This window comes from Ixodes scapularis, unplaced genomic scaffold (assembly GCF_016920785.2).
Source record: "Ixodes scapularis isolate PalLabHiFi unplaced genomic scaffold, ASM1692078v2 ptg002900l_1__unscaffolded, whole genome shotgun sequence".
Classification (NCBI taxonomy): Eukaryota; Metazoa; Arthropoda; class Arachnida; order Ixodida; family Ixodidae; genus Ixodes; species Ixodes scapularis.
The window spans coordinates 480383-503952 of record NW_024610277.1 but is presented as its reverse complement, the minus strand read 5'-3'; the positions used below and the strand labels follow the sequence as shown (position 1 = coordinate 503952).

Genomic DNA, 23570 nt, shown 5'->3' with positions numbered 1-23570 from the left:
TGCGTAAGCGGTGGATGTAAAAGCAGACAATCCGATCCAAATCAATCCAAGTCATCGCTGTGATCGCAGTCTCCGACTCTCCGCAGCGGCTGCATAGATGTGGTTGCTACATTTTCGGTTTAGGAGCCGCTGCGAAATTTGAGCGAGTTTCCTCCCAGTCATGAATCGACTAAGGTTCGCTGTCCAAGCCGTCGCCGTCTTCTGGTTCTGCGAGGCTGTCGGCCCAGCGGCCGCGCAAAACTGCAAGCTCGAGGGAGGCTATCGCTACGAGAGCCTGCTGTCGTGAGTCCTCTGTTTACTGGGAACTCGAAATCGTCACGTGAGCGTTGACAGTGTACGACGAACAACAAAAGGGGGATCAGGCCGAAGCGCGCTGTTCGCAGGCCGTTTAAGACGCTCTTCAAAATCCGAGAGGTCGTATTCCGAGGCGGCACCTTGTGGGGGCGGTTTTTTTTACCGATGATTAGATCGCCGCTAGCTGAGCAAGGTCAATGATGACCACAGAAGCACTGTCTGCGATACGTGTTTTCGGAGGGGCAAATTGCCGGAGGTTTGAGTCGCCAGGTTCGGAAAAGGGTCATTGTTTTCTGCACGGCCTTATCGTGCATTCCCACCCTCGGGCTTGGCGCAGATACCGCTTCTTCTGTGGCTGATATGGACCGCTTCGTCGTCTAATAACATGTACAATATATATATATATATTAAACGGAACTTTGAAAAAAAAAAAAAAAATCAAATTCTTATGTTGTCAAATTCAGATTTAATCGATAGAAATAACGAACATGTGTTTCTCTTAACATCGTATATCTACTTTGAGATAAGAAATAAAAGAGAATGGTGGTTGAAATAAGGGTTACTGCGCAGGCAAGCTGGTGAACGATCATAGTGAAAAAAAACCTAAAAAAACCTTGAGTTTAGGAACAACACTGTTGGCAAGTCATTGGGCAGCAAGGCAACTGTTTAGTACACTACCTTCTAAATGTGTGGAGTGGTAGGGTCGAATGATGCGTCTGACTACTTTGGAATATCTTGAAGCTATTTTTTTTTATTGGCATTATCTAGCTTCATGAGTGCCAAATTTTTGAAGAGCAGAAAAAGGCAGTTTTTAGAATTTTCTTGACAGTTTTTATTTCCTCGTTGCTCTTTTCATTGCATTTCATTCTCAAATTGTGCGGTGTTCTATCGCCTTTTATTTTCTTTTGGCTCCAAGCATGCTCCAAAGGTCATCTGGAATTCTCACCCTGTGACCCCAGGCTGGCTTTTTTCTCTTTGTTCTCTCCTCACTGCTGCTTCCCCTGGCAATGACAACCTCACCGTGCGCAATCGACTGAACATATATGAATGTAACAAAAGTCCCGTGATTATTCCACTAAAGCAGGGGTCTCAAACACGTGGGCCGCATGTGGCCCAAGACTCACTGGGACGCAGCCCGCAGGCAACCAGCTACGAGTCCCAGTTCCTATGTCTCGAGCGCAATAAATGGAATCTGCAGTAGTGATCTCATCTCATTGATATATTTTCGCTTAAAAAGTAGCTGCTCTTTTGACGTATTCACATAGTCTATACACTCCGTGCAAAGCGACCGGCGCGTCGCCGCGCGGCCGTTACCGAAGGTAGGCAGTGAGAACTTCAGTGAAATGAAACCACGCCGCGTACATGGGTACGCATTGAAGTTGGAGAGGTGCCGTTGCGCTGGGTTGACAGCATGAACTGCTGCGTCGCTAAGTGCTCCAATATTTATGCGTCATTTCTCGTAGGGATAAAGTTTCACAGTTTTTCAACAAGCCAATGTTTTTTTAAACTGCGAGGACGATGTACCCGTGCCGTACGACGCAATAAATTTGGTCTCCCGATCATGTCTGCCACTGTGTCGGCACGCCTGACATATTCTACACTGCCGCTTTGCGCTCTGCGTTTTTCGTACCAGTAACGCCTACATATGTTAGCGCCGATAGTACGAACTGAAATGCCATTCCACACTCGCGGGTATGCACTGCCAATTTCGTTGGAGGAGTGCCCTCCAAAGAAGTTTCGTCCCCATCGTATGTGTTGATGATATTTCCGGACCAGTGTGTGGTACACAGTCTGTACTTCATAAAGAAAGATTCGGATGGTCCGAAAAGTAAGAAATATGAATGTAAGGAAAACTACAATGAAGCTCGGAAGCAGTGGACAGTCGCCGTTTGAGTATGGAAGTGTATATGGTGTGCTTCCTTTCTTGATCAGCCTCCTTTTGGATGTGGAAATGCTATGTAGTCACCTATTGCAAGTTGTTCGAACTGGAAGTACCGTTCACTGGTCCCTTCCTACCCGTTAAGTGTGCACCTCCCATGATGAGTGGTATTCTCTTGACAACCTTTGACGGTTAAAACCGGTTCCCATTCAGTTATGCCGCTCAAACTAAATTTCCACCTCGTTTCGCTGTGCCACCTCTTTTTGGTATAATAAGTGCTGTGTCAAGTTGCGGTCATATCCAAGTACCTGTGTGCTGAAAATCGGCACCTCGCACAGCCAGGTTATTACACAACAGCTGACCGCAAAAGCCTTTGATGGCCAAACCGTGTGTTGGCTGACAACTTGGTTTTCTCGGCTTTGGAAAGACCTTTCGTAAAGTTGTTTCAATTGGAAGTACAGTCCACTAGTCCCTTCCTAGCTGTTAAATATCCACCTCCCACGACGAGAGGTATTCTCTTGACAGCCCTTTCACGGTCAAAATCTGTTCCCATTGGGCGCGTTCAGTAGCGCCTCCCTTGCCCCCGAACGGAGTGACTGGAGTCGGAGTCATCCGAGCGCCTACTGAACGGCGAAAAAAAACCGCTCCAAACCTGCTTCTACGCATATTCCGCTTCCTCCCCTGTGCCAGGCGGTCTCCGAATAAACTGGAAGCAGACGATGGCGAGCACGATCGCTTTTATTTGACGCCGGTATTGAAGAAGTCTTGACAAGTTCGTTGAAGATAAAGCGAGTGACTGTACAGATCAGCGCTGCTGTTCAAAGTGATGCAACGCGATCGAGCCCTTCGCTTGGCGGTGCAAAGGCAGCTACGACAAAAAACGTCGTCAGCACATGCAAAATACAGAGCTCAGCGAATCTACCCCGCCGGTTGCGATACTTTTATACGGCCATAAGTTTGTTCTGCCCTTCGTAACAAACTTCCTACAAAATGTATTCGTATACACACGGGAAGTTCGGCCGCGCTCGGCGATCAAGGTTTTGTCGGCCGAAGCGAGCCCGATTTAGCTACGCAAACAAAACATTAATCGGTATCATGCTTTGCGTGAGTGTCCAACCGGCTTCCAAAGTCGCGTTCATACCCAATTTTGCTCTGTTGAGCGCGGACAGGACTATCGTCAATATTACCGAGTTTCCGTGCAACGGTGATCAAGACACGGCGTCAAATGAACGTTTGTGTTGTTTATTAGCATATTCAAACCAAACAAAATACTGTCCAATGCATTTTCCGAAAGAGCCTTACCTGCAAAGGTATTCAAACAGGTTATTCGTCTTTGAGCACTTTTCATTAATAAAAGCGAGCAAACCGCGCACCCGCGACAGAACCGAAGCAGCTTATCCCGCCTTATTGTTTTTTTTTTTTCCTCTTTTAGCACCGTAAATCGTCACCAGTCAGGAAATGACGTAATTTTAGCTCCTTTGACTCTACGTGCACCGTCTCCGAACTTGGTGCTTCGGAGCTTGACTCCGGAGCCCCGGAGTTACGTGCACCGGAAGTGACTTTTGGCCGTCCAGTGAAAGGAGTCAGTGACTCCTTGACTCCGGGGCCGCTACTGAACGTGCCCATTCAGTTACGCCGCCCAAACCAAATTTCCACCTGGTTTCCTTATGCCACCTGTTTTTGGTATATAAGTGTTGTGTCAAGTTACGGTCATGTCCAAGAACCTGTGTGTCCAAATCTGCGCTTTAAACAGCCAGGTTATAACACAACGTTTTGGGTCCAATATTGGATATCCCCGTGCAGCTTTATTCCTCTATTCGTTCGAAACATAACTTTCACGCCTGCTGTCTTAAAGGGGCCCTGCAATCATATTTAAGCGTCTACCTTTTATGCGGTTTCCACGTCTCTTGGGGTTCGGGCAAGCCAGCGGGCACGGAAAGAGTAGCTAAATATCAGTGCGCCATATTTTAACCGGACGACACGGAAACCTCCCCCACCGACGAGGGCGACCCACGGTACCGAAAGCGCGCAAAATGTGACGTCTTTGGTCCTGGGCTTACTACTGGTCAGAGCCACTAAAAACTTCTTTTTGGTCGAAATACAAAATATAAGTGGTGCGAACCGTTTCAATTATTTATAAAAATAGTTTTTGTTCACTATTATAGATGAAAAAAAGAAAGAAATGCAGTTTATGAAGTACGGAAACAAGAAATGACCCGTCAACATACCCGCCGCCAAGCGGTGGAAAAGGCGGCGCATACTAGAAAAGAGTAGTGGGATAAGGCGCCGACACGGAAAAATCCCGGATGTACGCGGTGGCGCTGCAGTCGTATGGACAGGAGGATCCGACCGGCTCCGAGCGTTCCGAAGGCCTTCCGCGAGAGGCTTTGTTTTGCGGTTTGGCCGTTTCGCGGTATGGCAGCGCGAAGTGGGCTCCCATTCTGAACTGATCTTTACCCCGTGTTTGCTATCGTTTGTGGCCAATGAAGTGTCATGCCGAATTAGTGTTTAATCGCGCAGCAAACGCAATGAAAGCCGCTTTGGCAGCCCGCTGCATACAGCCTATCCAGAATATGGTTTAGTGGCGCCCTCTGGCGCCGTTGACACGGAGTGCGGCGGCCGTGAGCGATCGATGAGCTCACTATTCCTCGTCTAGTTCACGGCCACTCAAGCCAGGACCTACGACGTCATGAAGGAGGTTATTTTTTGCTTGTTTTTGTAATTCTAAAGTGCCTATAACTTTTAAAATAAAGCGAATTTCGCGAAAAGAAAAGTTTCACTAAGTTACTACGTTCAGTGCGCTCAGGTTCGGTGCAAATTAAAAAACAGTAAAAAGTCCTTGCAGGGCCCCTTTAATGAAACTTGGGCACACTTAGTGCACGAACTTAGTGAAACATCTCTTGCCTCCAAATATCATAGTCTAAGCAGTCCTACTGTTCTAGCGACGAGCGAAAAAAACTTTCCTACTGAGACAGTGGTGAACACACTTTTCTTTAGTGAACATATCACTCACCTCCAAATATCATTGTCCCATTAGTACGTCTTACGTTTACAGCGACGAGCTAAACAAATTTCCCACTGAGAGCAATTATGGTGGTGGCCATCTTGCTTTTCGGAAAATTGCTCAGACACCTTTTTTGACCGCAGCTAGAAAAATTATCCCTATTAACGACTCAAACTCAATATATAAGAAGCGGTGGACAGCTAGATGCTTTTTTTAGGTCTGCCGCAGCATTCGTGCAAGATCACCCTCAACGTATCGGCTCAAAAAGCAAAAGCTTCGTCCGTACGTGCTTCCGCTGCCACAGTTTGGCATGCGAAAAGAAGCCGCAGGCTGCTGAACGCGCCTCACTGTTGGATGCCAGCTCCCCCGCTAGCGGCACTACGCGAGTTTCTTAATGCGCCCCCTATAGTTCCCGCACGAGCGTATACTTATCTCTGTTTATTTGCCCTTTGTTTTGCTTTATTTTTTGCTTCCCAGCTTTTTGTACTATACAACAAGTCTGCTACTAGGCTGCAAGCGCGAGCTATGCATTGAAGGATGCATCTCGGCAGTGCGAACTCTCGATCAACGCGATCAACTTCCAAAGATAAAACCACAAACTCGGAATTCAGGAAAAAAAAAAAAAAAAAGTTAAAAGACAAGTATTTGTTTAGAGTGTTGTAATAAATATTGTCATAAATATTGTCATGAAAGCAAGAACTGTCAAATTAACTTATTGTTTTTTAGAGGCATGTTGAGCTTGATTAACTCCCGAATAGATTGGGCAACAGGAACGACAGTGTACTTGTTTTCTTGTTCTATTAAAATGACAGCACGTTGGCCGAGGTGGTTTCGTTTTAATTCCTGTCACCCCATCAGGTCAGGGCCCAAATTAGTCATAAACAAATCAAATTTAAAGATGTCACTGGGAAAACTGAGTTTACAAAAACCAAAGGGCACGAGGTCTTTTCACTTTAAAATCTTTTGACTCCCCCCTCATCTCACATTGGCCCTCAACCTTTCAGTGTGGGCAATATGGCCCCTACACTCAAATGAGTTTGAGACCACTGCACTAAAGGTTCAAATGTAACTAATAATATTTTTAAATACATAAAATAAATATGCACGGGGTATCCCTAGAATTAATTAACAGTATTTTTCTTACCGAGAAAATAAACTATACATTGCCAAACGCTCATTCTCCTCTCAAATGTAGCGCTAGCAGTTTGAACTAGATCGCAAATTTTCAGTACTATCCGTTAACATTGTAAAAAGTGGTGATTTTCTTGAAGATTTTAAAGGGAAAATGGCAGTCGATGGGGCCTTCAAATACGTGAAGCAAATGACACCAATTACCAAGAACGGACCCTATTTTCCCCTGGAAATTTTGAGAAAACCACTTGTAACTTTCTAAAAAGATAACAATTTGTTATTAAACGTTGGCATATGGGTCGAACTGTTAGCGCTGCGTTTGGGCGGAGGGTGAGCGGTGATGCGTCATATATTTTTGTGGCGAACAAAAGCCCAGAAACTTTTTTTTAAGGGGGGGGGACACTGTGTTCACCTTTTTGCTAGTGCGTGGTATTTGTGAACATTCTTACCTTCCTCGAATTGAACCCCCCCCACGTCCAAGGACGTCCTGCAGCGAACAAAGTCTGAGCGTAAGAGCCTCTCCACATCTGCTTTCTTCAGCGCCGTCTGGTATGCGGAGCCAGACAAGGACAAATGTGAAGTGAAGAGCAACACTGGGGGCTGCTCCTGGTACCTGCAGTTCTGCAACAACCTCAAAGTGAACCCGTGCGGACCCAACACTGCTTGCGAGGTTGGCAGCACGCTGCATGACCCTCAGACCCTCGGTACCTTCAAGAACCTAACCTCCAACGGTGAGTTCCCTGCCGTCGTTTTGTTCGGGGTGGTGTTCCTGGACCCAAACTGGTGGGTGGATTGCCTCCCCTTTCTCACGATTCTCCCTTGTAGTTGGGCGGCATTTTACCGCTTATCGGTAGGCGCGTCGGCGAGGGAGAAGGCCCGATTTTAAAAGGACCGTGAAACTACTTCTTCACTTTAGCTAATCCAGGCTAGGGTTTCATTTTTTCTCCACCGACATTGCCTCCATGTTGAAATGTGCTAAAGACAGAGTTGTTTCTCGCTGCCTGAAAATTGGTAATAATATTAATGAGGTGTTTTTAAGAAAGACGCACACAACATCAAACTCGTTGAGCTCTCTGAAAATAACGCCGTGGGGTCCAAAAGCCTAAAAAAAATAAACCGTTGCGTAACAGTGAAACAGTTCTTGATGTAGCCGTCCTCCCAGGAATTAGCGACCACAACATAGTCCCTGCTAGCTTGACGTTCCCTCAGCTTCTTCTTGCCCAGGGTACTGACAGGAAAGCCTATATGTACAATATAGGGAAAGGGCTGTCTGAATCTTTCGAGCGTTTCGCTTTAGAAAATGGTGTAGACGCTATATGGGAATTCTTCAAAAATTGTTTGTCAAAATTAATGGACAAATATGTTCCCATTAAACATATGGACTTTTTTCACAAGGGCACCGCCATCTTGAAATATCGTCACTTCCGGTATGGGCAAAAACAATGTTTTGCCGTCGCCACGCCGATAGAATGCGTTTAGGAGATAAGCGCAACCGTCGCCCATTCTGGTTTTGTCTCCCCTCTATTTTTTTACTATTTGCAGGTTGAAACATTTTAACATTTTTTTGTCGCCCATACCGGATATGCCTACTTGGCGGCCGGGGGCGAGAGTAAGCTTTTATAGCTTTTTATAGCAATGTTACGAGACATTTCAATACAAAGAGTTATTCTACTCAACATGGTTTTAGAAAGGGCCTCTCATGCGCCACGCAGCTTCCAGAACTTTATCGTGACTTTGTTTTAACGGCTGAGGGGGGAAGAGAAACGCACGCCATCTTTCTTGATTTAAGCGAGGCTTTCGATAAAGTGTCTTACCCTTTGCTGCTACACAAACTGAGCTCCCTTAGCCTCGATGGAAACGTATACCGTTGGACAGAAAATTACCTCTCTGGGAGAAAGCAGGGTCGTCAATGGTGCAAGCTCAGACTTTGTTGATCTGACTTCTGGTGTGCGGCAGGGGTCAGTGCTTTTATTTCTCGCATTTATTAATGATATACCATCGACTATTAACTCGTCCATAAAGCTGTTTGAGGACGATTGTGTTTTCTATAGCAAGGTTGACAGTGCTAGTGAATCGGCTTTTTTACGGTTGGATCTGGATGGAATGTTGGATTGGTGCAGGATTTGGGAGTTGGGCTTAAATGTGGATGAGTCTGTGCGAGTCACTTTTGGGAGGAAACGTAACCGTGTCCCATTGTGTTATTTTATTGGTCATCATAAACTAAGTAATAACACTGATATTAAATATTTGGGGACCACCTTGGCAAGCACACTTTGTTTTAATGTTCGTGTCACTGAAACTCTTAAAGTGTCACTGAAACTCCTGCCATAATGCCGAAGTTCCAACGCTGCAGGTTTTCTTTTGTAAATAAAAAAAAATAAATTATAATGTAGAAAACACGGGGGTGATTATCTACGAATACGATAGCATTCATCGTTGCACACACAAGCAGGTTAAGGGGAAACTGAATCGGTGCATAGGTCACGTGACATCTGTTTTCCACGATATTTAGCGGGGAACCTGAATACATGGCCAGGAAATGAGATCCCCATATAGCTGAAAATCTGTAGTTGTAGCTTAATAATCCTATGACATAAACACTGGTCACTATCCAGATCGATGTGCAGTTCTGCATAGTACTGCCACGGGTTTCGGAAAAGCTTAGATTAAGTTCCATACCTTCCTCCATTTTATGCTGCGTTCACACTCGGGCCGAGACTGCAGCGAACCTGCAGGCACGAAAGTGCAAGACGGAGGCTTTCAAACGTTCTTCAGCGAGACAAGCACTTGCGCTAGAGAGGCACGTCACGAAGCGAGAAGTGGGGGCTTCCTCGCGCTTGTAACCTTGGCTGCCGTCTTGGCTTCAAGCTGAGCAGAATACGGTCCCTCGAAAATTGAAAGGGCGCAAAGGACGAGAGATTGGATGAAGAAGGACATACACGGCGTTGCGTCTGCGTCTTTCTTCATCCGGTCTCTTGTCCTTTGCACCGGAGTGTGTCATACCAACTCGCCCAAACTTCAACTTTAGCGTAAGTTCCCTCGTGCAGCCTCATTAATTAAATAGTATGTGCACGCATCGTGGCCCAAATGCTCGGTGCTTGATGCGATTGGTGTTCTGTTTTTCCTTCTCATGCTTCCATGCAGTCTGGTAAGTGGCCACTTGGCAATGTTTTCACTCGGGTGTCCAACCGAACCCTCGGGTTGGGACGCACGTGGAAGAAAGGGGGGTCCAAGTGGTGTTCTGACCTCTGGGTGGGGCTTTCCGTCCGATCGGAAAGGCATCGGAGATATCAAGGGCAGTCGCACCACTTGGATCAAGCAGATCGCTGTCTGCGGTTTTCTGTTTCTTTTTTTCCGCTCGAGAGTAGAAATAGGTTGAGGACGCACTGAATGCAATGAAGGAGTACCTTATGATTCCTCTAATAATGTTGTAGAAGCGATGTAATGCTTGTGTGAGCTATATCCGTGTGGTGTGGTTTCGGAGCACACACATAGCGAGATTCTAAGCGGGTGCGTAAAGTAACTACGCAATCGAAAGTATATTTAGGTTGCTGTAGTTTGTCATTTCGGTTTTATGACTGAATACTTCCTAAGTAGAAACATAGTTTCAATAACTGTAACTCAGTGGTTACATATCTGAGTAGCTTGTAACATAGCTCAGTTACAAATTTAAAGAAAGAAAAATTTTTTTTTAATACTTTAAGGACTTGAAAGCGTTACAGAGGAGGGGTGCCAAGAACAAAAACAAATTACAGGCTACAAACGAGTCTCGTACGAAAGTGCAGTAAAAACATGAGCGGTTAAGCACAAAAGAATTCCTAGATTTTTTTTCTCAACATCAGCACTACGGGCAAATGCCTCAAACTTCACCGTAAGTCGGCGCTCAGCTGTGGCAAAATTGCAGCATACCCGAATATTGTGGAATTTTTAGAAATCGTCGCGACATGAGTAAATTATTTTTTGTGAGTGACTGTACTGCAACTACGACACATTTGTAAAATGTAACTGTATTTGAGACATTTTCAGCGCCATCATCCGTCACTCGTTGCTAATTCCATAAAATATGTGTACCGGCATGAATGCTGGTGCTGCGCAGGTTACGACAGCTTCGTGGCCCACTTTGAATCCGAACCCAATCGCAACGTCAGTGTGACCAAGTGCCAGGGGATCCTCAAGACCAACCTGGTGTTCAAGTGCGATGCCGCCAAGGGCATCTCCATCGGCAACGACACCCTGCTGGCGAAACTGCCGTTCGACAACGTCAAGAGCAGCGACGACTGCGAGGTAGCTTTTTTTTTTTTTTACATATTTGAACGTCTGCCCAGTTTGGCTGTTCCTGGTGCCTAGGCTAGCATCTCAGCTTGGTGAAGTGGTCAGGATGAATTCGTTCGAGCTAGCAAACTTTCTGAAGCAACGCGCGAAGCTTCGCTTCAAAATCGCCTTCTGAAGCCGAAAGTTCTGCCAATCTCGGATTAGTGTCGCTTAACCCTCGCACAGTCGGGCATTTCCTTCAGAATATGTTTCCCAGAAGTTTGGTTTTATTTTTAAAAAAAATGGCACAAAAAAAAAAAAAGTGTGGGCTTTTGTTTTTTAAGGATATTTAGCGGGAACACGTTCAATAGTTGCAAGCTGTTCAGGTTTAGGAGCTTTGAACGGGAATAGTAAGGGTGAGAAGTTGTGTCGCCTTTTTTCCATTCGGTTTAATTTTGGCGCGTCCGCTTCCTCAACGTTCCGGAGGTCTCGGCTTCCAAACCTGAAGTACTTTACGAAACTTCTCGGTCGGTCGATGATGCCTTACTCTCTGAATTGAATTGCGACGAGCGTTAAGTCAGAGTCGGAAGAACCAGTGCTCCAGTTCCTCCTCAATGGAGAAGGTGCGTGGGCACCTGGGGGCCCCCCACAGGGTATTTGGGGATGTTGAGGTACCCTAAGGCCTCGTAAGAAGAACAGTCTGGAGACACTGAGGCACGTTTCTTGCTTGCATGACAATGGGGACACGTCCAAAGCACATGTGCACAAGGAGCATGTTTCCAGATGCTCGAGGTATGTTTTTATTGCATCATGCCTGCAGCGAATACTGTACGATGTACAAGCGGTCTGACTGGGGCTTTCTTCTTACTCGTGACTAGCATGATCCAACGTGAACGACGAGCTTGACAAAATGTGTAACAAGCACGGTGGAAGCTCCATGCCGTCGCGTTATTGAAACCATTGCCATCAAAGTTCACAGTATGACGTCGCCCTTATTTCCTTTGGAGAAGCGGAATAACACGAGGTTTCTACAAACCTGGAAAACCTAGAGTTCTCCAGGAAATCTTTGAAAAATTAGTTCGGAGAAAATTGGCGACGTCTGCGGCGCAGAGACGTGCAGCGAAGTGGGAGGGTGTGGCATGCAATGGCATGGCCAGCCGTTGCACCGAGCGACAGTTTCCCTAGGCACCGCTGCGCGGCGCAAACTGTCGCCCGATTTGCCTGATTATATGGGAATGGCTGCTGCAACCTCATCTTCTGCATTTCCTTTTGTCGTAAGGATTGGAAAATTCGATCGGAATAGCCTGGGAAAACCGGGAAAAGTTGGGGTATTTGAAGCGCACAATCCAGTAGACACCCCGATAAAACGACCAAAGGACCGCGATCCTACTAAAGCATTATAGTGCTTGAGTGGCCAGTCGTGGTTACTCCCATCTAAAAAAAAAATTGCCTACTTTCTCCCCACCTCCTGCCCTGGGAAAAAAAAGTTCTTGGAGATTGCACGTACCACTTGCATTCTTTTTTATAACGCGAGCATAGTTTCAAGGCGGCCGTGTTCGAGCGGTTGACGTGACGACCGACAACGCGGCATGCACGTACGCACGCTTCCGGGGTATTTGGGAGACGCACGACGGTGCTTGCGGGGCAAACTTCTAGTTGCATTGTCACGTCTCCTGCAAGAGCGACGTTCACTTCTCCAATGCTCTGATTTAAGACCGTCTGGACACTCTGCTCCGCAAGCGGAGCATAAACGGTTGCTCCACCCTCCCCTCGCAGCGCAACCTGACGGTGCCCTTCAGCGGGGCCTGCGGCACCAAGCCAGCCACAGCCTCTGCCGGACTCAGCGCCGGCTCCGTCCTGCTCATCCTGTGAGTTCTGCCACTCCACGCCGGTTCGCCCGCAAATGCGGCTGGCTGCTCTTGCCGGCGGGTACGAGGCATTCCCCTAGGCTGCAAGATACCCACGTACATGTTAGAGGGTGTTACAACTGCCGCCGGGACTCTACTGTAAATTCACGCAAGACTGCCAGATCTTTTTTTTTTTTTTTTTTTTTTTTTCGCGTCATTGTTTTATTTTGGAGAAGGCCATTTTTTTTTACGACCATCCGGTTCGAACGACGGTGGGTTCAAATTCCTGGGAGATTAATAGGTTGTATTCACTGGCAGTCATAGCAGCGCTCGCTGCTGCTTTCAAACCACCGGGGAAGAGAGAGAGGGGAAAGCTGCTTTTGTACGAATTTTGAGTGAAAGTTAACCTTCCATAATCTGGGACGTACAAGGGAAAGTCCCGGTGAGAAGAGTTTCTTCTTCCCTTCTTCTCTTGTGATTGCCCGAGAGCTGACGGGAAACTCTACCCAAGCATTCGCTGTGAGCAGTTGCTTCAAATATGGCATCCGGTGAATACCACCTACCGCATTTACTCGAATCTAACGCGCACCTTTTTTCCGGGAAAATAGGTCCAAAAATCCTATGCGCGCTGCAATCGAGTGCGACCCAAAACTGCACTACCGTATCGCCATCGACATTTCAGAATGGTCTCTCCATTACGCGCTGAGAGGCTGAGAGGCTTCGAGCGTAGCCAGCTCGTGTCTTTCTTGCGTTTGTATGAGCTTGGAAGTTCCCACTGCAAAGACACGCCGCGTTCACCATGATGCTGGATTCAAAAGAAAAGTGATATTGTGCGCGGAGAGCGATGGAGATCGGGCCGCATCACGTGCAATGGGCGATAGGTGCGTGGTGCACGATCCCGTCTGCCATGGTTATCAAGGCCTTCAAGAAGTGCGGAATTTCTATTGCTATGGACGGCACCGAAGATGAAATGCTTTGGGCCGCTGACACTGATAAGGAGTCGTCCGACAACGATGACGAGTGATGCATACCGCACCACGGGCTCTGCATCGGACCGTCGTCCCGATGACGACCTTGCCGGCGTGAGACAGCGCTGTTCATTTCATTGCAAGATAGAAGCATTTAGAATAAACCTTCGTTGCTCCAAATGAGAAAAAGTTTCATTTCTGTATCCAACCTACAAAATCTGGTGCGCGTAACAATGGAGGTCATCGCATATTTTTTTTTTTTTTTTCGGACCTCGAAAAATGGGTGCGCATTACAATCGAGGGCGCGTTAGATTCGAGTAAATACGTATGCAGGAAACTCGGGAGTAAAATAGGAGACGGAAGTAGAAAGCGATCCTGGCGTGGGGGGAGTGGATCCACTAACTATTTTCACTGGAAATGCAGCAAGTGGGTCTGACTCGGCACAGAAATCGATAATCTATGCAATATTCCTTTTCTCGATGGAGCGTGCAATGCATGAGCTCGTAATATTGGACGTATTTTGATGTCAAAATGCAGCACGTCTTGTATAGACCTTTGAGGAATTGCAAAGGGATTTTGGTACTGTCTAAATAATTATTTACCTCTTCTGAGCTCATTGACTTACCGTAAAATACCGAGCAAGCGCCCACTAAAATTTTGAAGAGAATCGCAAAAAAAATAGGGGATGGGCGCATGTGAGGTCATAAATTTTACGTATAATATACGTGCTGCGCATATTTTTTCGGATGCTTCAGATGTTGGGTGTGGGCGCTTAGTGCGGAATGGGCGGATGGATGGTATTCTAGGGGTTTGTTTTATTTCTACCGAGAAATGTCTTGTTAGATGTCATTGTCTTCGAGTACCATAATGCACAATATGCATCAATCTTGAAATGGTTTTAAATGACTAGAAGTGATTACTATTTACAATTATCAGAATTTTTTTTGTTTGTTTACACGTATGAACGGCTTCAAGTAGCTTTTGTTTGCTGTTAGCATCTTTGACCACATTGCCCTCTGAAGGGCCCACAACGACTTTTTGCTGTTTTTTTAATTTGCACCGAACCTGTGCGCACTGAAAGTAGTAACTTGGTAAACTTTTTCTTTTCTCGAAGTTAACTTTTTTAAAAAGATATAGGCATACTACAATTACAAAAACGAGCGAGAAATAACCCCCTTCATGGCGTCCTTGGTCCTCTGTCCCCCCTTTTCCCGTGCCCGCAGACCGCAGTGACTGAGGAATGTGGGGAGGGAGGGAAAGGAGGTGAGGCCGAGGAGAGGGCTGCCCAGGAACGGGGCAGCTCTCTCTCTCCTCGGTTGACCAGGACCAACAACGTCACGATTTCGTCGCATGCGGAGTGCGTTCGACACCACGGGGCGCCCCCGTAGGAGGAGGAGGTTTGCGTGTCGTTCGGTTAAAATGTGATGCTCTGATATTTAGTTACTCTCTCCGTGCCCGCTGGCTTGCCTGAACCACAAGAGGTGTGGAAACCGCAAAAAAGGTAGACTCTTAAAGGGCAACTCTGCTCAATTCCGAAAAATTTAGGCTTCCATGTGATTCACATTCACAAAGCACTACTAAACAACTCTACGTCTTCGGATTCGCGAAATGTGGAATATTATTTGTGTAATCTTAATTTAAACATCAGCAGATACCGAAACCGAAACTTCGGTTGCGTCAGGCAACATCGGTCTCGGGTCGTCAGAGGCATGGCACGTCACGTCGAACCACGTGGTCTTGTGACGTTCGGGAGGGAGCGAGAAACAGGACACGCGACGCGGGCAGGTTCTTTTTTTTTTTTTATTGGACGCGGGCAGGTCGCTTTGCGTGGCGTGTACGGTGATTGCCTGGGGGAGAAAGGGAAGGGGAGAAGACGAAAGAGAAGGGGAGCGGAGAAACAGACCGGTAAGCGCGCAGGGCAGCGCAAAGTAGCGCATCCGTGTTACGGTGATCACGTGAACGCCCGGTCAGCCAACACCGGGAGGAGAAACTCATGACGTCATCGTTCGATTGCGCTCTGAGAAGTAAAAACAAGCAAAACGTGAGAATGACGTATCATGCCTCTGACGTAGTGGCTCAACGTTGGCCGCTCCAACTCCGTGGCATTGACTGCGCTGATGATTGCGCCTCGCGCCGCACGCTAGAGTTGGCAGATTTCGGCGACTTGGCTCGCTTGAAGGTTTGCTGGCCAGTTTATTAAATAAATAAACGGAATTAGATCGTAATATTTGACGTGGGGTCTTCCTATAGGATACTGAAGAGGGCTAGATAGTTTTCTAAATATCAAAAATGAAGCGGAGTTGCCCTTTAAATAAGATTGCAGGGTGCCTTTAAATGGCTGCCAATGGATATTAATGAGATAACTAACGATTATCTATTTCGGCGTTGGTGAATGATGGGCTCCAACTGGTTATTGTCGGATATCAGCCTCAAGTTTTAATGCGGAAGCATTACCTGGTCCTACGGAGCGAGCCGACGTCATCAGCTTTGAAGCTGCGCCAAACGGCACCTTAAACCCTTTCTTCAAGTGAAGCCAGCTCCCAGCTATGAAACCACGCGAAAAGCTCGGCCAAACGGCACCTAGTTTCCCCGAACCCAAAGGAGCGGAGTAAAGCTGATGGATTTCGGCTTCGGTCCCACTGGGTGGCGCGGGTCGACGAGGCTCCCATTGGCCGCTGCGCTCATCAGTTTCAACGACCGCCACCCCATGGCGCTGCATGTCCGCGAGGCAGCGGCTCCACCGCTCCACGCCCAAGGTCAGCGCACCGAGTGTGTGTGTAAGCGTTGGAAAAAGAAATAAGGGAAAAATGAGAGAAGGACAGCGCGCACGCTCGACCGTCGACGCAAGTACGCCGTAGATGAAAGAAGGGAGCGGAAGAGCGGCGTGCATGCTTTCGCATTCACAACTCGTAAGAAGTGCTCAGGTGTACCTCGAGCCTTTTTATATATTTGCTTGATATTAATAATTAGTATTGAAAACATTGTGCTATTTCTGTTTATGAACTGGAACAGCTTCAGGTGGCTATCATTGACTATTAGAATTTGACTAAATTGCCTTTATTACTAATGGCTATTAGAGTCAAACCCGTTTATAACAAACAACAGGAAATGCTACGATCAGTTCGATATAGCAAGTAATTCGATATAACAAAAACCATTTACAACAAACTTCCACGGTGCGTTCGTTGTAAGGCAAGAGCTTCTCTTTCTTTCTCTTCTCTTCGCTTCCGCCTTGTAACAAAGCGCTGGAAAATTTTTTTGTTTTTTATGTTTTGCATGCATGCAGTTTTTTTCTTTTAGCTTATCTCCCCTTCTGAATCGTTTTTCTTCACTCAATTTCGTTCGCAACTTGAGCTTTTGGAATTTTCTCTCTTTCCTACTTCTTTTTGGGGAAAGGGACAGGCTAGAAGAGGATTCTTTGCGCATTTTTGGAAGCCTTTCCGAGGGAAAAAAATTTGCTATAGCCAATATGGTGTTCGTTATAAAAAGTACTTTTTACATGCATTTTTATTTAAATTTTTTGTGAGTTTGATATCGACAATAATTCGCTGTACGTGGGTTCATTCTAAACTGGTTTCACTGTAGTCACTATAATCGCAACTATCTCCTTTTTAAGTGTTATGAATAAAAATGCCTTCAAGTGGCTAACTATTGATAATTATGATTTAGTTAATTTTATTTGTACGAAATGGAATGGCTTCAACTGGGTATTGTTGACCAGACTTACTTCAAATGTCTACTGATGGCTTAGGCTGAGATAATTGGCAATTCTGCATATTTCAGTGCTTAAAATGAGTATGGCTCAAGCGGCTGTTATTGGCTATAGGCATCCAATGTTAGATAAATTTGATTGAAATGGCTATTAGTGACTAGTGTTGATAGTTATGAATGATTTTTGTGTTTACTAACTGGAATGGCTTCAAGTGGTTATTGTTGGATATTAGCATCCATTTCTGACTAGGGATGTCACAAACTTTTGTCAAACTGGATTTTTAGGTCAAACTTTCGGGGTTCGACTGGTTCAACGAACCTACAAACTTTTAACCAGATTCGACTAGGGATGTCGCGAACTGGTCGAGGTTCAAGTTCGACCAGGTTCGACTTTTTTGAACTTCTTGTGAAAAGTTTGACAAAGGTTCGACTGCTATGCGCATGCACGACGGGCTTTCCAGCTGGCTTCGGATTGGATGGTGATTGCTAAGAGATGAATTAAGGGCAGCCCTGATTGGTTATTTCAGTTAATACAGTACAAAAAATTAAGTTATTAACTTCTTAACTTAAATAACGCCTCTTCTTTCTAATCATTAAAATTCCGGTTTCTGGTGTTAGGACACGCACAAACGTTTAGGAAGATGGGAATAGTTAGGAATCTCAGATGTGCTTTATCGAGCATGATGCGTTTAGTTTTATGCAAAAAACATAAGAATCGTTCGTGAAATAACGCTAATTGAAAAAGCACTATTATTTTGTTTTGGCAGAGACTACTTGTGAGGCAAAAACAGGATTGTTATAATTGCGAGGAGTGCTTTAAAGTGCACTGTCAGTGAATGTTTCAACTACCTCGTTGCATCACTGGAAAGGTCAAATGGAAATTACGTTATCCAAAATGGACCGCATCATTTGCCACTTGCGCAGTGGGCTGCGCCAATGCCAAGTCGATCTTCTGTTTTCAAGGCAGAAAATATTGAAGAGAACCACACTCGCTCGCCAACTCAGTTACTGTGTTGCCTACTCCACACCTCGCCGTAATCGCTGGTTATACTACACTGTCCGATAATAACCGCACCACTGCACGGCGTCCATTTGCAATCCATGGCCCCATCGCGTTCTCGCACGTGCGCAGACATTTGCCGAACTTTTCTTCAAAAGTTCGGCATGTGCCGAACTTTGTCGAATCTCAAGTTCAGCAGATTCGGTCCATCACTAGCAGTAATAGCCAATTAAAGCCAACCAGGTCAATAGATGCATATAGCCAATAATAGTCAGTTGAAGTCAATCAAATCTATGAACACACCAATTGCACAAAATATCAATAATAGACACTGAGAGTTGTGTATAGCCACTTCAAGACAATCTGCCCAAGAACATATTCCAATAGTCAATAATAGTTAATCTCACCCCTGAAATACCAATGCCTCAGAGGTGGGAATAATAGTTGCTAATTGTTATTTATTGCCAAGTGTCAAGAATAGGTCCCAAAAATAATATGAGCCACTTGAAGCCCATCTCTGCCATAAAAACACGAATAACACAATATACCGCTATTACTCGCATAATGAACGCGCCCCGCACCGGGTACCAACACTTGTTACTTTTTTCCCTCGCGTAATGAATGCACTTTCAATTTTCGGCTCCGCGAGTCTCGAATTGCGTCCAAGTTAGCTAGCCACTAAGCCGACCAAGCCAATTTTCTCTTGCTGCCAAGCGGTCAGGCCAAGTCACGCCAAGCCGCTCTTGTAATGGCTGCAGGTGCATAGTTGCGGAATTGATCAGCCATGAAACCGAGCAGCGTGCACACTGGACGAAGCTTGGGCCGAGGAATTGCCCAGTGCCGGACATCCTTCGCCTATCGGATGCATTGATATTAACAACCACTCTGTCGTCTGTGATGCGCCTTCGGATAGTGAAATCGTGAAAGTGGTTAGGCCTAAGAACGGTCTCGTTGCTCTCCTTGTCGAGTGAGCTTCGTAGGGCGCTTTTCCCTTGGCAAAAGGCACACCAAAAGTATCCTAAAAAGGTTTGCAATTTATAAAGCGTGGTTGCTGTGGTGCGCCCCCGACCAGCCTTGGGTGCGCCTTCATCAGTGGAGACGCGCCACACTACCTTGCCGTGTCATATTGGCACCTTATGACATTTCCACGAAGTGTGTAAATGGAAAAATTTTACCCCGCGTAATGAATGCACCCCCCAAATATGTGTCAATTTTTTTGAGAAAACAGTGTGTTCATTATGCGAGTAAATGCGGTAGTTAACATTTAGCTAATATTAATGACTTGAAGGTGACCTAACAGATAAATAGTAAAATAACTACAAGTAATTATTAATAGCCTGAAATTGGCCTTTAACTACACAGTGTCCAAATGCAAACAAGTTTACTGACTTGCATATAAACTTTCTGGAACACATAAATGAATACAAAAGTGCCATAACCAAGTGTTTCTCAGTTTCAATCGGTACCTATGTATTCTTTAACGGTAGTGTAAGGGGGAAGACAGTGGAGCACATGACTGATATCAGTTTTCTGTACCGAGTTGACCACTCCTCGCCAAGAGATGGCACCACTTCTGTGTTTCCTGTCAACCCCGTGTATTTCTAGTTATTAGTCCGAACAATACTTGGTGGGTTCCTGGTCTTGCCCCGTGGGCAGAGGTAGTGACCCCCTGTGTGCCTTGCAGGTTCTTTGTGGGGGTGCTGCTCTACCTGGTGGGGGGCGTGATCCTCAAGCACAACAGCGGGGCCCGCGGCTGGGAGATGCTGCCCCACCAGCAGTTCTGGAGCGAGCTGCCCTCCCTGATTGTGGTCTGTTTCTTCTTGGTCGAGGAGTGTGCGCTGGGCATCTGCCCGCCACGCTGCGCCCCCTAGGGGCATGCCCTTCTTGCCACAAGTTTCCTTCCTTCCCATCCTAGTTTTCCGCCAGCCTTTTTCGGCTCCCAACCTAGCTGCGTCGGAATTTGGCAGCGCATTAAACAATCCACAAAGATAGCTTTGGTAGGCAATGCAATTGTCCTCCTTGAGGGCGCCGATGCACCTTGCCTTTGCATCGAAGGCGTTGCGTGCAAAGCGGCGTTAGAGACCGTGCTAGTCACAAACGCTTGTGCGGCTGTGCCCGTTCCGTCGGATGCCCTCGAGCGAGCGAGCAATGATGCGGGTGGGGATTAAATACGCGTCAGTCGTAGCCGCCCCCTAAACGGACGAGAAATGAACATATGTGCCGGGGGTTCCTAGAAGATGGGCCCGGGGAACTCTGGAGAGGATCACCGACCAGAGCGAGAGGTATGGATGCTTGATTGAAACCTCTCTCCAACCGTGTGCCGCAAGCCATTCCGGGGTAGCTTGGTCCATGATTCGAAGAAAGACCGGCGGGGGTACGGACCGCGATAAAAGTGGCGGCCAAGTCGGTTTGTTTTGCCCCAACATGGAGCGTGTTTAGTGTGCGGCGAGGACAAATATTTTGTTTAGAGTGTGTGGCACAAGAAGTGGTGTCCATAGGCATCGGTACCTACGATGGACAAGCCCTACAGCTCGCTTTAAAACCTGCTCTAGGATTCCCGGTGTTATCGATATACCAATGTTGACTGGACGCGGAATATCGGAAACGATGCGGCATGTGTATTTTTCCGCATTAATGACTTCGAAATGATGGCCGCCTCTTTCTTTTTACTTGCAGTTTTTTTTTGTTTCTCGCACAAGACTGTACCAATTTTATGTAATTTTTCTTTTACCAGGTTTTTAGCGTAGCAGTTTGTGGGTGTCATTGTCTCATTGTTAAAGCAAGCCACTGGCTTGCTGGCCTGTGTGAGGTGGGAAGTGCCATTGTCTGTGCAGTGGCTCAGTTCACTTCCCCACAGCTGGATGTGGAGGTTTGTTCTCGCTGCTGATTTGAGTAGTGTGCCGGCCAGGTAACGAAAAGGGAATTGGGAAAAGGCCGAGGAAACTCTGTCACTAGTCATCTGTGTTCTAGATCTTGAAAAAGAAGTGGCGCCAAGCTACTGGCATAGTATACTATTTATTTACGTTGTATAGCATATTGAGTGATTTTTCTTTCTTGCCACTTTTCTATCCTCTCCTTGAATGTTAATTTCTTTGGGTAACCGCGTAAAACTCCAGTTATTTCTGAAGATTTGACTAGGGAATTTTATATTTAGTGTCTACAACTGTTCGGTACATACATTTGTTTTAGCTTTGGGTATTAGTAGTTTCTATTTTAATCTTTGTTATGTGCTCGGTAATTCTAAACAATGTATTTATTTTTATTGTGGCTCAGCGTCTGCAGCACTTGGACCTTGGAAGTCTACTAACTGCAGCTAGCATCTGCTTTTGCCTGCAAAATGTTTGCGGGGCAAAAAGGAAAACTGTGTGGCTTCTCCTGCCTGTCAGATCTACAGTAGGATTGATGCATTGGTGAAGGGCAGATTTTGTGCAGAACTTGAAAGAGCTGCTACATCAAAAGCCTTTTCAAATGTGGCGGAAAAAAATGGAGGCCAGGTGTGCCGACTCCGAAAACCATCATCCTATAGATCCTTCTCGTCGACTGATATTTTACCTTGTCATGTAAACTGCCATTTTAGGTACGATCTTATATTTGGTCCATTGGATCTCATATGTGTCCTTGTCCACAGAGTTCCGCGTGTGTGTTGCATTTCTTTTGGTTTGCGATTTTGGGAACTGTTTGTATATAGTACATGTGAAGCTTACCAAGTCACGCTATATTGCTAGGTTTAACGTTTATGCTAGTTGCATCCAGTAACACTAGGAATGTAGCGATTCAGTTGTGCAAAATAAAGTGAGCCGTTTCAATGCGAGGAAAAATGTGACTGTTTGCTCAGATCTTGTTTTGTATTTGAACCACATCCCATCTGGATGGAGCGCCTGCTCGTGCCACTGTTTCTCGCCACTGCCCTCACAAACTTGCCCTTTGTCCGAGACAGCAACGCTCGATTAAAATTGGGCACAAAATCTGGCAAAAGGGTAGTTTTCTCCGTTGACACGAAGTGGTTATGGAATCAAACATTCGGAAGGCGTGAGTCGGGTACGGTACTTTTCGTGGGAACGTGAAAGGTGCAGCGAGCATTAGCAGCTTGACGCTTGTGCACATCTGTTTCGGGAGGTTTGAAATGGTGTTAATTTAGCGACCTTTGACTTGGCTTGGGCGCAGCTGGGATTTATGCTTGCGGCAGCCAGTCGTTCTCGGCGGGTGGCCGTGGTGACTGACGGGTGGTGCCCCCTGTCTTGCAGGAGGGCTGCGTCTACTTTGTCAAGCTGGTCACCTGCCAGGCCACTTCGGGCGCCGGAGCCAATAGGAGCTACGACGACATCTAAGACTCTTCGAGATCCTAGACCTTTTTTCAAATTGGCCGCGACGAGATTCCGCAGAACTTTCCGAGAGCAACGGTGCCTTCGTTCAATGGATGAAATCGTTTGTTTTTCAACTTTTTAACGATCCTGAGTGTTACGTTAGTCGTTGTAATCTACGTCTTTTTCGGTAATCCTTCTTAAGCTTCGTGGTTGGCTTTGCACCGACGCAACAGGGGTACTCTGTTTAGACAACAGTTGCAGATTACAAATAAATAGCACGAAGGTCAAGTAAACACTGATGGAACAAGCGCCAACTAACAACTGTCGTTTTATTACCACTTTGAATACTATAGTAATATTATTTTTTAATACTACGGTATTAAAACGACAGTTGCGAGTTAGCGCTTGTTCCGTCAGTGTACACTTGACCTTTGTGCTATTTATTTGTATCCAAATAGCCTACCTTAATATTTTAGGACAGCAGTTGTATCCGGTTATCGGTGCGGTGCTTGAAGAGACTGCGCGTTCACTCGCTCCTTGTGCATGCTATTGTTTTTGTTGAATGACTGGTGCCACCTTTGCCTAGAGTTACAGTATTTGGTTGTTTGTAAGAGAGCTTTACCTCCGCTGCGGTCAATTCTGAGAAGGGCACGCGGTGAAGCAATAATAAAATATGCTATTGTTACAGATTATGGGGGTCTGGTTGAATTTGCTTTCGGTAATATTTACTCCAGCTCCTACAGTAAGCTGCACAGTGCTGGAAGTGCTGCGCTGAATTGAACCATGAATGGAAGTCCTCTACATCTTGTTCAAACTCCATTTTTGCTAAGAATTGCGCCACACCTGTGCCAAGATTGGCATAGATGATTTTATTATTTTTCTTATTTTACTATTTTTCGGACAAGTAGAAGGAAGGGAAAATGGTACGAACATGGGTAATTCACATCGTCGGAGCTGATGAGATGCGAGCAGAAGACACGCTATGTCAAAGCACGGAGTGTTTATAGAAGTGTGCATCTATGCCGATTAAAAACGGGTGATTTACTAAAGAAACGTGTACAACGTTTTTGTGAGTGATCTTTCTAATGAATAACAGCGCCTCGAAGTTGCTTTTGACATTTAAAAAAAGACTCAAATGGTCAAAAACAGGCCCGGAGCTTTACATTACAGCTTCCGCGACA

At 46.0% G+C, this 23570-nt stretch overlaps 1 protein-coding gene across 1 annotated transcript; it reads left to right on the top strand.

Moving 5' to 3' along the window:
- Positions 1-23078, top strand: LOC8042838. The gene is made up of 6 exons (XM_029995208.4): positions 1-282; positions 6849-7039; positions 10405-10592; positions 12336-12427; positions 19770-19893; positions 22330-23078. The coding sequence occupies exons 1-6, from the start codon at positions 161-163 to the stop codon at positions 22411-22413; spliced, it is 801 nt and encodes a 266-aa protein (XP_029851068.2). The 5' UTR covers positions 1-160; the 3' UTR covers positions 22414-23078.
- Positions 23079-23570: the final 492 nt, after the last annotated feature.